This window comes from Amia ocellicauda, chromosome 14, assembly GCF_036373705.1.
Source record: "Amia ocellicauda isolate fAmiCal2 chromosome 14, fAmiCal2.hap1, whole genome shotgun sequence".
NCBI classification, from domain to species: domain Eukaryota; kingdom Metazoa; phylum Chordata; class Actinopteri; order Amiiformes; family Amiidae; genus Amia; species Amia ocellicauda.
In genome coordinates this window covers 10741973-10756832 of record NC_089863.1, presented here as the reverse complement: position 1 = coordinate 10756832, position 14860 = coordinate 10741973, and the positions used below count along the sequence as shown (strand labels likewise).

General features: G+C 40.3%; 1 protein-coding gene across 1 annotated transcript; it reads right to left on the bottom strand.

Moving 5' to 3' along the window:
- Nucleotides 1-13364: 13364 nt before the first annotated feature.
- LOC136768134 (G-protein coupled receptor 4-like) lies at nt 13365-14416 on the bottom strand. The gene has a single exon (XM_066722186.1). It carries the CDS (start codon nt 14313-14315, stop codon nt 13365-13367), a length of 951 nt encoding a protein of 316 aa, XP_066578283.1. The 5' UTR covers nt 14316-14416.
- Nucleotides 14417-14860: the final 444 nt, after the last annotated feature.

Genomic DNA, 14860 nt, shown 5'->3' with positions numbered 1-14860 from the left:
ATAAAACATGCCACAGATTGGATATCTGAATTATCTTTGGATATCAATGTGTATGTACTTTATGTGTTTATATATATTTGTATATTTTGAAGGTGATATAAAGTAAATTTCTACATTTTGTATGTGTTGTATTTTTAATATTGTCCATAGTCCAGAATAAGGCTAACAACTGAAGTAACCAGTAATTTCAGAATTATATTTGAAACTGTCACAACAGATTTATCATATTCATGAGGATATCACCATGAGGACTTTTAACTCTATACTGAGTACCTCAGGCACCTGAAATAAGAAATAAAAAATATGATTCTATAAGAAAAATATTATATGTCATATGTCTCCATATTTGGGCATAAAATAGAAAACATTGAAAACTATTGTGTTGGCTAATAGGGATGTTAGTAGTTTACAGTTTAAATGTAATCAAACTGATTTTTGTCCCAGCCTGTCCCTGCCCATGAGGGATGATGATATTGTCACAGAGTGGAAATTAGAAGCCTCAGACCCTCAGAATAGACTCACAAGATCACATTTCTGTCACGTAGTTGATAGGTTTCTCTGTTGAAACTCAACTAAATGCACCACACTGGGTGCAGGGCTTTTAACATCCCCACATTTTGAGGAGTCAAGAAGAGAGCAGGTAAGATGTACAGAGAGCTTGGTCTTAAATCAGGAGTAGTTATTCTGTTATTCAGAGAGAGACACTGCTTCAAGTAGACGTTGTGGTTTCTCACAACATATTTCTTGAGCAAGTTTTAGTAATAAACCTTTTATATTAACTTTAAAATAGTGTTCTTTGATGATATTTATATAAATTACTCATTAATACATATCTGAGCAGACATTTTGAAAAGGACACAAAATAATGGAGACAAAATGAAGATTGTGAAACTTTGTGGTTTGAGTTCTCACACTTGAAAGACCAGAATTTGAATTTATTTTTAAAGATGCATGAAGATGGTGACCACATAGAATGCATAGTGAAGGGTCTAATCTTCATTTAAATTACCACTTTCTTGAGAGTAGAGACAAACATTGTTATTATTTAAATATTTTAGAAAATGAAAATAATATAATAATAATGATGGAAAGAAACAAACAAACAATGAATCAACTATTGAGGCACAGGTTCTATGGCAAGACCAAGGTATTTTTCTATAATGAACAGCTAGACTAATTGATATCCGAGGTTTTAGCTTGTATATGTAAGCTTGACAAACTGTTACCTGAACAAAAAAAATAAAATGTATAAGTGTGTAATTGTCGGCATTACATTTCTTAGTTCTATATTTCATTGTGCTACATAAATAAGTGGTCTAACTGTGAGAATATTATCACAATATACCAAATACTAAAGTTTTATGCTAATGTAAATATGTGGTCTGAGGATGATTGGAATGAACACCAATTAACAGTCTTTTTGTCTGCTGCCAACAGAAAGTTCACGCACATTCAACAACATATATAACTCTTTTTAGCAGTAAACCATCTTTCATAAGTCATTAGGTCTAAAGCCCTCAGGAGCAGCAAGAAGAAGAGAAATAACAGCAGGAGGACCACTGGACGGCTGAACACCAGCCAACACAAACAGACTCCCCCAGCCCCGGATCACTAGGACACCATGAACAACAGTGACTATTATTACTCAAATTCTTATGAACATTACTATCATTTTCATCATATTCTCTCAGCTGTGTTCTTCATCACTGTGTTCTGCCTCGGCCTGCCTGCCAACTGCTGGGCCCTTTACAGGCTGTACCGCCTGTTCCAGTCTGGCAGCAGGGTCTCTGTCTACATCAACCTGCTCCTGGCAGACCTGCTCCAGATCGCTGCCCTGCCCACACTGATTTATGTTTTTCTGAATAATATATTTAATGGGTATGCTGTGATCAGAAATTGGATCCTTCTGTTTGTTAGTCAGGGATCCAGTATTGAGTTCTTGGTGCTTGTCTCCCTGGAGAGATACCTGGCCATCGCTCGGCCTGCCTGGTACCATCGCATCTAGAGTCTCAGATGTGCCCTTCCCATTGTGCTGGGGGTGTGGGGGCTCTGTAGTTTTATCATTATTTATAATATATATAACATTTCCTGTACTCCTCTCATTCCTATTGCATTTGCATTGTCCGGTAAAATGATCTTGGCACATCTACCCACTTCCCCTGGTCCTCCTTGATTTCTCCTGAGTTAGCACCTGGAGAGCCCTGTACAGAGCCGCCTCAGTGCCAGACACAGAGAGGAGGAGGGCTGTGTGGACAGTGGCCCTCACCCTGCTTATATTCACTGTGGCTTATATACCCTGTTCCCTTGAAATATTTATTCGTACAATATCTATACATACAGAACATGGTTTGTATTTTGAGCCTGTTATTTTCATTGTTACTGTTTTGCTGTTCATCCTGACTGCAGTCCTGTCCCCCCTGCTGTGTCTGTTCCTCAGGGAGAGCCCCAGAGACAAAGGGAACTGTGGGGCTGAGCAGGGAGTCACAGGGGAGCAGGAGCCGGAGTATGAGTCCATATCCAGTGTCTGAAAACACACAATGCAAATGGGAATCCATAAAAAGATTGTGTGATCAACTATAAATATACACTCACCTAAAGGATTATTAGGAACACCTGTTCAATTTCTCAATAATGCAATTATCTAACCAACCAATCACATGGCAGTTGCTTCAATGCATTTAGGGGTATGGTCCTGGTCAAGACAATCTCCTGAACTCCAAACTGAATGTCTGAATGGGAAAGAAAGGTGATTTAAGCAATTTTGAGCGTGTCATGGTTGTTGGTGCCAGACGGGCCGGTCTGAGTATTTCACAATCTGCTCAGTTACTGGGATTTTCATGCACAACCATTTCTAGGGTTTACAAAGAATGGTGTGAAAAGGGAAAAACATCCAGTATGCGGCAGTCCTGTGGGCGAAAATGCCTTGTTGATGCTAGAGGTCAGAGGAGAATGGGCCGACTGATTCAAGCTGATAGAAGAGCAACTTTGACTGAAATAACCACTCGTTACAACCGAGGTATGCAGCAAAGCATTTGTGAAGTCACAACACGTACAACCTTGAGGCGGATGGGCTACAACAGCAGAAGACCCCACCGGGTACCACTCATCTCCACTACAAATAGGAAAAAGAGGCTACAATTTGCACAAGCTCACCAAAATTGGACAGTTGAAGACTGGAAAAATGTTGCCTGGTCTGATGAGTCTCGATTTCTGTTGAGACATTCAGATGGTAGAGTCAGAATTTGGCGTAAACAGAATGAGAACATGGATCCATCATGCCTTGTTACCACTGTGCAGGCTGGTGGTGGTGGTGTAATGGTGTGGGGGATGTTTTCTTGGCACACTTTAGGCCCCTTAGTGCCAATTGGGCATCGTTTAAATGCCACGGCCTACCTGAGCATTGTTTCTGACCATGTCCATCCCTTTATGACCACCATGTACCCATCCTCTGATGGCTACTTCCAGCAGGATAATGCACCATGTCACAAAGGTCGAATCATTTCAAATTGGTTTCTTGAACATGACAATGAGTTCACTGTACTAAACTTGCCCCCACAGTCACCAGATCTCAACCCAATAGAGCATCTTTGGGATGTGGTGGAACGGGAGCTTCGTGCCCTGGATGTGCATCCCACAAATCTCCATCAACTGCAAGATGCTATCCTATCAATATGGGCCAACATTTCTAAAGAATGCTTTCAGCACCTTGTTGAATCAATGCCACGTAGAATTAAGGCAGTTCTGAAGGCGAAAGGGGGTCAAACACAGTATTAGTATGGTGTTCCTAATAATCCTTTAGGTGAGTGTATGTGTAGCGTTATGCTGGGTGTATTTTGATTTGATTTTGCTGAAGCACTGATCTAAAGAAGACCTCTCCCCCCAAAAGTTATCAGATTTCCTTAACTCATCAGCTTGGAACTGGTTTACATCAAAGTGACAGTTTTGGGGAGGATGGCACCGAGAATAGGCCAAATAGTTTGGAATCCTGCTATGAGATGTCTGCAGAAAGGGGCCTGTAGGTAATAAAAAACTCTTGGAAATGGACGAGAGCCGAAATCCCGACATAGAACTACGAACCCGGGCCAACCGGCATTTCCAAAAGATGGCATGGAATGACATCAGTCATAAATCAAGACCCCCTCCAATAGGACACTGGGGGCTGAAACCGAAATCCAATCTAAAAAACTCAAGAACCAATCACCTATTGATCTGACAGACTATAAAGAACAGCGCACGGTCTCTCTCTCTCTCTCTCTCTCTCTCTCTCTCTCTCTCTCTCTCTCTCTCTCTCTCTCTCTCTCTCTCACCTGAATCAGAAACTCGCTGACACAGCTCAACCTGTAGCTCTGTTGCCAGAACCAGAACCAGAAACCAACCAAGTCTTTGCCGGCAATAGAAGAGTTAAACTGGGAGAAGGAGATTGAGCCGTACGAAGAATTCTTTTAAAGGACTTTATTAAATAAAGAACTTTACAGACTGCGCTGCCCGCCTGTGCCCACCTGATCAGTGGAGTTTTACAGCTGGACAATTGACTAAGTCGACTGTATACGAAAGTGTCAGTCAGTTAAATAGCTATTTGAGTCTTAAGAAACTCGACCCTTGGAACCAAACAGGGCCCTGCTTTCCTCAAAGACTTTGTCTTCAAATTAGTATGGTGAGAGACCCTGCTTGCAAAGAAGATTTTGTGCACAACCTTGGAGCCTTCAAACCAGTGGAAAATCTGTTTGGAAAAGACTCTACATTCGCGAAACCCCAACTTCCAGGTGCATCGACTGAGTGGAAGTTCTTGGACAAAGCTTGTCTGGGAAATATTTTTTGTAATTTTTGTGTCTGGTCTGTGGCTAACCGGCACACAGGTCAACCAGCCCACCAGTAATTCTCTTCGTGCTCCAGATAGCCAGTCCACTACTGCTCATGAGTTTTAAAAGTTATTAATGGTGAGTGAAATAAACCCCTTTTAGTTATCTTACATTCATACAGTTAAACCAAAAAAAAGTGGATTGCTAACTACATTTTAACCATAACAATATACCCATTAACCCCATATAATACATTTAATTTCTTTACTCCATGACTGAAGAAATGGTACAGCCACAAGAACTGCACATGTGCAACTCTGAGTAGGTACTGCTTAAGTTTGACTTCCCTAGGACTCCAACTCACAAGCACACAGCTCCCACGCAGCAAGAAAAAGCTGCACTAAAATTGAGGTAGTTTTGTGATGTCCGTGTATTGTATAACAGTATTAGATCAGCATATTTTAAGAAGACAAATATGAAGGAAAACTAACAAGGCACCCCACTATACGTGTGCACCCACAATAGCGAACTAGCCTTGTAGCCACCTAAAAAGAAACAGGGACTCATCCCTAACTAATACGGGAACAGAAATAATTAAACATGAAGGGGGGAGCTCTAAATTTATGAAGCCTCATGCTTGCCATGGACCTAAGCAGAGCTCCCTGTCACAGATTGAAACCTTATAGCAAAGCTGCTGTGTGCTTTGACTGCTTGGCTCACCTCCTGTCACAGCCCAAGCTCACTGCACAGACTGTACTTCCTCTTTGTGCTTTTCACATCGGGGGAGAGACCTACCTCTAGGATTATCCATCTATCAGGATTTTTTTGCAGGGAAACAAGACCAGGATTAGGCCTTCAGAGTCACCTGGCCCACTTTTTGTGTTTTGTCTTGCACCCGACAACACTGCAACCTAAGATGGACCCTTGTACGAGGTTCACAACTTCACATCTACACACACGTCACACATAGCTGTTGGTCAAGCTGCTGATGCAGAAAAGGTACAGTGGCGAACTGGATGAAGTTGGTGACGGCCCAGACAGAGTTTACGTAGTCCACCTTGACCAGCCGAAGGAGACCATGAATGGCCGGGCAGTTGGGGGGCCACCAGCAGGACTTAGTCAAACACCACTGTGAACATGTGAAGAGCATCCATGTGAAGGAGGTGGTCATAGTCTATTACAATGCTCATGGTGTCCTGATCAGTGGAGCTGGAGGAGTCTGTGCTGTGCTGGTCAGTGGGGCTGGAGGAGTCTGTGCTGTGCTGGTCAGTGGGGCTGGAGGAGCCTGTGCTGTGCTGGTCAGTGGGACTGGAGGAGCCTGTGCTGTGCTGGTCAGTGTGAATTGAGGAGTCTGTACTGTGCTGGTCAGTGGGGCTGGAGGAGCCTGTGCTGTGCTGGTCAGTGGGGCTGGAGGAGTCTGTGCTGTGCTGGTCAGTGAGGCTGGAGGAGTCTGTGCTGTGCTGGTCAGTGGGACTGGAGGAGCCTGTGCTGTGCTGGTCAGTGTGAATTGAGGAGTCTGTGCTGTGCTGGTCAGTGGGGCTGGAGGAGTCAGTGCTGTGCTGGTTTTTGGGGCTCGAGGAGTCTGTGCTGTCCTGGGGGCGTGCTGCAGGTGAGGTGGGTGGGGGTAATGTTCTTAATCTTCCAAAACACAAACCAGAGATACTGTGAGAAGGATTATGTTTAGATGACAGCAATACCCTTTTCAAACACAGAATAAGAAACCAAGAATTTGAACACTGTTGAAAAGTTTAATGAAATCCTATGAAATCCCTATGAAAGTGAAAGCAAATATTTCAAATTCCAAACCTGTGACAAATAGACTCATCACATCAATTAATCATATATATCTAAAACAATTACCATGAAACTGCTCCATGGGTGAAGTTACATAAGCTGCTGCCTGTCCGAAGGCAAATCAAGGAAACCCCCCAACACATCCATCAAATCAGGCTTTTCTGTTTTACTTTATAAAACAGAATCATGAATCAGATTTGAGAGATTCAATTCAGATCGAGTTCACTGCTATACCAGTCCCTCCACTGACAAATGGCAGGGAGTTTGAATTTCCAACACCCTTCCAAAACAAGCTGCCAGCTGTAACCCAAGGCATTATCTTTGAAGCTCTTCAGGATGTCTACTCAGGAAGAACCCCACATTTTGAATTAGTAATATCACAAAACTTATTTTTAAAGTTCTACTTACCTGTACAAAACTGTGGTCGGGGGGGAAAGTGTTGGCATTTGCAAGAATTGCCTGATTGCTAGTCCGCCTATGGCTCCGGGAGTGCCCCTGGTCCTCTCCGTGTTCTCCTGTGTGGAGAGCCCTGGCCAAAGCTCCCTCAGTGCCAGACTCAAAGAGGAGGAGAACTGTGTGCACAGTGGCCCTCGCCCTGATTATATTTACTGTGGTTTACAGACCCTTTTTCTTAGCCCTTCTTAGTTCATGCTACTTCTACACTTGCATTACATAGTTTTTTCAGAACATCCAATTCTTGTTGTTGCATGGTCTCTGCTCCCCCTGACTGTGGTCCTGGCCCTCCAGGTGTGTCTGTTCCTCATGGAGAGCCCCAGAGACACAGGGGACGAGGAGCAGGCAGTGTGTGAGACATATCCAGTGTCTGAAAACACTAGTAAGGCCAGGTATGAATATAGGAAACCTCACATAATCCTGTATAGCACAGTGCATATTACTTTGCATCCTAGATAGTGGTGGGCTCTCTGTCTTTGTTTTATAGGGTAAACATGTATGGCAAGCTTTTAAATTGTATATGTTGTAAGCACCTTCTGTCTACCTCTACTCTACTTCTGCTGCACTAAGGTCACAATACTTGGGACCCTGTGCAAATTATATCAAACTCTTAAGTCCTCACCAGGTGGCATAGTTATCCTATAATAAACATACATCCTATAATTTATAGTTTCACATGTTGTTTTTTCAATTAAACCTTTCCTGTGCTCTAGCACAAATAGGTTTATCTCTGCACATCACAGTGGTGCAGCGGAAATTCATGCCAGTAGCATTTAACGACTGATAAGAGAAATACATTATTTTACAGGGACATTTAACCACATCCTAATTTATTTTAACAAAGATAAAACATTGCCTTCCTGGGTTTGCAGTCAGCACCAGTCCACACTGACACAGCCCCGTGAGTCCAAAGCGCAGATGCTTGTGGTTCGAAACCACAAGTCATCAGGATCCTATGTAGGATGCAAAACAGTGCACACTTTTTTCAAGTTTGTTTTTTCACAGATTTAGTAAATACATAAGCCGTTTTTTCCACAATTATAAATATTTAGTTTTTTTTTATAAATACTTTAATAAATGCTAAATCTCCATTTCTGAAAAATAAATATTTATCTTTTAATTATATATTTAGCTAAATCCTACATATGTTAAATTTAGATATAAATGTTAAGTATTAATGTTAAATGTTGAGTAAAATATATAGCTAACATGCAAATACAGTCCCGCCCCTCTGGTCAGGTCAGCCTCTCACAGCAGGGTGGTACTTTGGTAAACCATTAAATGTTTTGGTGTATCGTCGAGGCATCAAATGTTCTGATTGTTTTTTCATGATGCATTCAGTGGAGCTAGTGGTCACTGATGCACTGAGTGGACACTGGCTCCCAGTAAATACTATTTTATTGTTTAAAGAGTTTTAACTTACAAATAAAAAATGATTGATTGATTAAAAATGTACTAAAATCTTTCAAATCCAATTCTAAAATAATTTCTAAAATGTTAAAATGCTGAAATAAATCATATTCAGAACAAAGAGAAAAAATTAAAAATGTGACATTAAATAGATGCATTAAAATGAAACATTAATGCAAAACAATCTCAAGTGAAAAATAAACCAAGAAAACAACTCAATACAAAACAGTCTGGTGCATTGTCAAATGGAATGGATAATGCATTAGAAAAAAAAAACTAATCTAATGCATTTAAAGGAAATGAATGGCCAATGTACCAGAGAAAACAACAAAACAAAACCACCAAATATAATACATTAAAAGTTCAATACATTAAAAGCAATCATTATTATCAATAAAAAATAAAAGCACTTGGACTCCAGCAGGGGGAGTATCTGTCTCCAGAGGTGGAATCCCATCATGGGATTCTAAGCTCCCTCTGATCTTGGATATTCCAGTTCTGAAAGGCTTCCTCATTGCCCCTCTGGTGGATCACGAGATTGACACGGTCTTCTACCAGGTTCATGCCCCTCCATGCGATGGCCTTCGGGTCTGGCTCCTGCTTATTGAACAAACAGATGTTCCTTCTGTCCCACAGGGCCTGTTTCACCACGCAGACAACATGCCACCAGCACCTCAGGGTAGGTGTTGTAAGTCCTCTACAGGGTCCATATAGGATCTGCTGGGCGGTTGGCTGCACAGGAAATGCGAACCTACATTCCAATTGGAAGAATCACATTTTAAACTGGAATTTAAGTTGTAATTGTCAATATCTCATACTTCAGAACTTGAATTGGAAATGCTTTTCATGTGCATTGTTTTAATAATTTTACCCTTTTTAATAAATTATGGATCCTCTATAATGTACTATCTATTAAACTATTTTGTAACTCTGTTCATCAAATTTTTCAATGATTTAGACAATACAATGTTTACAAGACCGTTTTATTAAAATTACAGTCGAATGCTTCTCGGGTCAACTTTTCCTGGCCTCCTAGCAACTGAGGAATTTCTATTATCTGAATCTAAGCCAATGAGTTCCTCGTCCACCTAACAGACACTCATCCAAGACAGTGTCCTAGTCCTGCCCTCTCCTTGGGAAGGATATATCACAAGAACCATCTTGATTTAGTTACCTACGGTTTTAAAACTTACTATATAAGGACCTACCTTGTTCTCCTTGTTTCTTTGGTAGAAGGACTGTGGTGGTTTTGACTGTTCATTTTCCTTTATTTATTTATTTATTTATTTATTTATTTAAAGGATTGCTAGTGTTTTTGACTTACTGAGAATCCTGATTTTGTGGTTGAACCTGGACTGGTTGAGGACCCACTGCCTACAGCTTTGGACAAACCCTTTCACAATGTCAGAGAAGCCTCTGGTGTTTGATCACTTAAAAATCACTTGAAAACTTAAGTGATAGTAACAAAGAAGGAAACTGTTAAGGATTGAGGAATTGGCGTGGGAGAAAGCTCAAATGTGGAATTGAGCTAGCAGAATTGATCCGAATTTGGAATTGAGATTAATTTAATTGAAAAGGAATTAAGGAAAGTGTTTTGAATAATGAATTGATTTGATGGAATTTAGAGGGGTAAAGAATTGAATTAGTGGAATTGACCCCAACCCTGGTGGTGCCACAGTTTTGGATGTAAATCGCAGCAGAGACCCACTCCACCGGCTCAGGAGGGACTTTTTGGCACACAGACAATAGAACTTGAGGACTTTTGTCAGTCTGAGTACAGGAGAAAGGACAGTACATGTTTTGTTCTTTCCCTGGTCTTGGTAGATTAGAGACCTGTTTTCATATAAGAAGACATCTGTGGGGATAGGGTGAGTGTGGGTTTTAATGGGTTTTATTAGTTTTAGATTAGAGGTTGGGTGGACCTATTGTTTTTCCTTTCCCTTTCCTTTTGATTTGTATTATATTAAAGGTAGTTTTAATTATAAATGTGGAAAAAAGTGCTTACATATTTACTAAAACACAAGATTTAAGTTAAATCTGTGACAAAACACTTACAAAAAAAGTTTGTGTTTTACATTTGGTGCCCCATTCTTAAATACACATCATGAACCACCTGTAAAAAAATGAATGGTGGAAAAATACCATCTCACTGCCAGATTTACAAGTTAATAGTCCCTATGCAGTCACCTTTAAGACCGGTGGGAGGGTGTCTTTTCAGGACCAGGGCTGCTGCTGACCCCTTGTCTGAAGTGACAAAGGGAATTACTACAGTGGCTGGATGGAGCTCCTTAATGACATAAGGAGGAGTCTGGAAAATGTTCCTTGGTGGGAGGACAAATTGGCAGGAGAGACAAGGAGATTAAAATAACTTTATGACTTTATTAAGAGCATTACATATAAGCATTTATTTTTAATAAAAAAACAATATAGTAAATATGTCTGAGATGCAAATATTAAATATGCACAATGCAACCTTAATCAGTCACTCACACTTTATATTTAAATACTTTATATTTCAACAAAATGTACAGGATTTACACAGTAGCAGAATAAAGCCAGGGCCAGACTTCAAAACTTTCAACTCCTTCCCCTTCATCTGCCAATAACACACTCCCACCCAGTGGCGGTCAGTGGATTTTACACCTAGGCCTTCAGTGCTATCCTCCTGCAATTAAACCACCTTCGAATAACCTCACCATGACACTCATCAAAGCACTGAGCCACAACTTTATCCAGGCATTCGTGTTCCTCCAGGAATCGGATAATGAGAGCAGCAATGTCATCAGCCAGCAATACAATTTGCAATGTTCCTTCGATGCTGTAAGCCAGGTGTACCTTCCATTGCTGCTTGATTGAAAGTGCCGCACTTTGCCAGTAAATCTGCAACCAAATTAATGTATTGTCCTCCTTCAGCCATTGTGCATTAAAAAACAACAGGGCTAAGTAAAAATCTAAACAAAAAATCTAAAGCACTACATCTAAAAGTTATGACAGAAAGTTTAAATAAATCTTAGATGATGTTACATTACGTGCTAGCTAGTTTTACTTCAATTAGCTAACTGGACCTCCGATTATGGCACACGAAAAATGTGGCTAGGCAAGCTAGAGGCTCCGGAGTGTCAAAGAATACGCTCAACATTGCAAACTTGAAATCTGATTGGTTAAGAATAGGACAATCAATAACATCGTCCCCATTTGCTTCAACAGCAGAGGGGATTCATTTGAAATTCTGAAGGCCTCAGGGTAGATTCACCTGGAGACAACACAGGCGGAAAATCTGATTGGATAAAACCTCTAATGTACATGAGCTGCACTGGAAGCAGCACGACTGAGAGAGAGAGTAGCAATTAAATGACGTTAATAGACTGATGGGAATGAACTTTTTAAAATACATATAGCATTAATGAAAATATATATTAAGTTATAAAAATATAATTTTCTGATTCTGACAATCTCTAGGCCAGCAGAGAAGGCCTTGCAGGCCCTGACAGCCTGCCTCTGCTCCCACCGCAATACTATGTTCTACCTTTCCATTGGGTAGTTGGCAGCGCGCACACTAATGCTGTCCCCCCCTGCTGCCCCTCCCCCCCTTAGAACACTACAATATATAGCTCTGGAAATAAAATGATCAGTTTCTCTGGTTTAACTATTTATAAGTATTTTACTATTTACAGGTCTCCGGATATAGCTGGAGAGGCCTACAAGCCACAGTGTCTCGCACCCAGGTCAATCAAGTTGTGGATGGAGGACCACCAGATCAAGACCCTGTCAAGGCCAACCCAATCTCCAGACCTGAACCCCATTGAAAACCTCTGGAATGTGATTAAGAGGAAGATGGATGGTCACAAGCCATCAAACAAAGCCGAGCTGCTTGAATTTGTGCGCCAGGAGTGGCGTAAAGTCACCCAACATCAATGTGAAAGACTGGTGGAGAGCATGCCAAGACGCATGAAAGCTGTGATTGAAAATCAGGGTTATTCCACCAAATATTGATTCCTGAAACCTTCCTAAGTTAAAACATTAGTATTGTGTTGTTTAAAAATGAATATGAACTTATTTTCTTTGCATTATTCGAGGTCCGACAACACTGCATCTTTTTAGTTATTTTGACCAGTTGTCATTTTCTGCAAATAAATGCTGTAAATGACAATATCTGTATTTTGAATTTTGGAGAAATATTGCCAGTAGTTTATAGAATAAAACAAAAAAGTTAATTTTACCCAAACACATACCTATAAATAGTAAAACCAGAGAAACTGATAATTTTGCAGTGGTCTCTTAATTTTTTCCAGAGCTGTACATATATATCATTCATAACATTAATGATAATGAAATGTAATTTTACTTTACAAAAAATATATACATACATGTGTACCATTGTATGTGTTTATTTCAGTCAAACAGGAACTGAAATAAACACTATTAGATAAACAGAAATATAACACAAGAACAAGTGATTATACTAATAGAAGTACACATGATTATAACAATTATGAAATAAGTTTAAATTATAATCAAAAGAAGAAGAAGGTCTAATCCCAAATGTATTATCTGAAGATTGTGTCTTCTAATATGTACAATTATACCAACCTATTCATACCAACATTATATTAAATGTATACTAAATTGTGATTTCCAATATTATATTCCTTTTTTTCCCCCCAAAACCTTTCTAATATAGAACAACAGGAAGAGTTATTCAAGGGAGGATTTTGTATTTTAATGTATATGTTTGTTTATTTGTTGATTAATGCATTTATATATGTATTTAACTTTAGGGATCCGTACTATGGACTTCTGTTGGTTAGGATATTTTCTAGAAAGCATTTCAATGTTAATCTTTGATATTTCACTTGGTATTCTTATACTTTCACATCATGCACTCATGCACAGAGCTGATTTCTCTCTCTATACCCTGGTGACTGTAGAAGACACATCAGGCTCATCCTCTGTCTCCTGCTCAGCTCTGGGTGTCCAGCAGTTGGTCAGTGTGAACAGCCTCTGACAGCAGGGGAAAGAGCCCAGTGCGTGTCTGACATCAGGCCTGATGAAGATGTACAGCACTGGGTCCACAAGGGCACTGAGGCAAATTATTTCAGATGTGACAATATAGGAATACAAAATATAATCAATATTTATGTTTATAAGGTTGGACTCTGAAGATATAATCAAAATCACCAAACAATACGGGAGGAAGACCACAGTGTAGGTGCCAAGGACAAAGGCCAGTGTGTATAGTATCCTCCTCTTCTCCTTGGCTCGTACAGAGGTGGCGCCAGCGATGGCTCTCCATGTGCCGACAAAGAAGAAAAGGAGAAGGGGGAATGGCAGGAAGAAGAGTATGGCAAACAATGTATCCGCTTCATCAAAAATGAACAACAAATAATCTAAGCTCTTAATTACAGTGAATATCAAAGCCAGCACCCAAACTCCTGCAGAGAACAGTGTGGTGTGCCTGACACTACGGTGGTATCGGTACCACAGAGGATGGGCGACAATCAGATATCTCTCCAGGGCGATGCACACCATGAACCCAAGGCTGGAACACAGGCCAAAAGAAAAGATCAGATCCATAATATCCCACAAGTTATAACTTTCTTCAACTACAATAAGTATGACAAACATGGTGGGTCTCACGATGATCTGCAGGAGGTCTGCAAAGAGCAGGTTGATGATGTAGATGGGAACCACAATGTCGGACCTGACCAGGCGATACAGGCCACAGATGGCCAGGCAGATAACGGGAAGCCCAATGATCACATAAGCAATGTTCATTACAATTACGAAGAGTGATTTCAGTTCCAGAAAGTGCATTACATATTTTTTCAAGTCCTCATCAGTGCTGTTTAAGTTGATCATGGTGTCCTGGTGATCAGGGGCTGGAGGAGTCTGTGCTTTGCTGGACAGTGGGTCAGGGATTCAGGGAATCACTCAGCTCTGATCAGTCCTGTCAGTCAGTAATGCTGGGAAAACACCAAAAAAGCTGAGCACCCAAAGACCTAGTGAGGAATGGAAAGTGACACATGTAATTTAATAAGATACACTTTTTAGGGGAGTAGGTAGTAACATTCCTAAAAATACAACTATTTCAATACTTTCTGTTTTTAGCCAGTATTAAATGTCTTTTATAAAGCAACATCTATCTAATCCAATAATCTGCAATTAAACAAGTCTGCATTTCATGAAGTTACCTTTTTGCCAAGTCACCTTCCGGCTTTTAATCTTTTCATCTCTAAAACAGATATGTACCATAAAACGATGTCACAAGACATGCTTGTGTTTGGAGCATTTTTTTTAACCTTTTGCAATTTACATGAAAACCTGAGCAATCATGCTTGGAAGAGACGGTTTGTAGAGGAAAATCTTATTCATTACATACTCCATTACTTCCTTATTCATAACCC

Excerpts from the sequence above, each read along its gene's own strand:
- LOC136768134 (XM_066722186.1), bottom strand. The coding sequence starts at position 14,315 with ATGATCAACTTAAACAGCACTGATGAGGACTTGAAAAAATATGTAATG.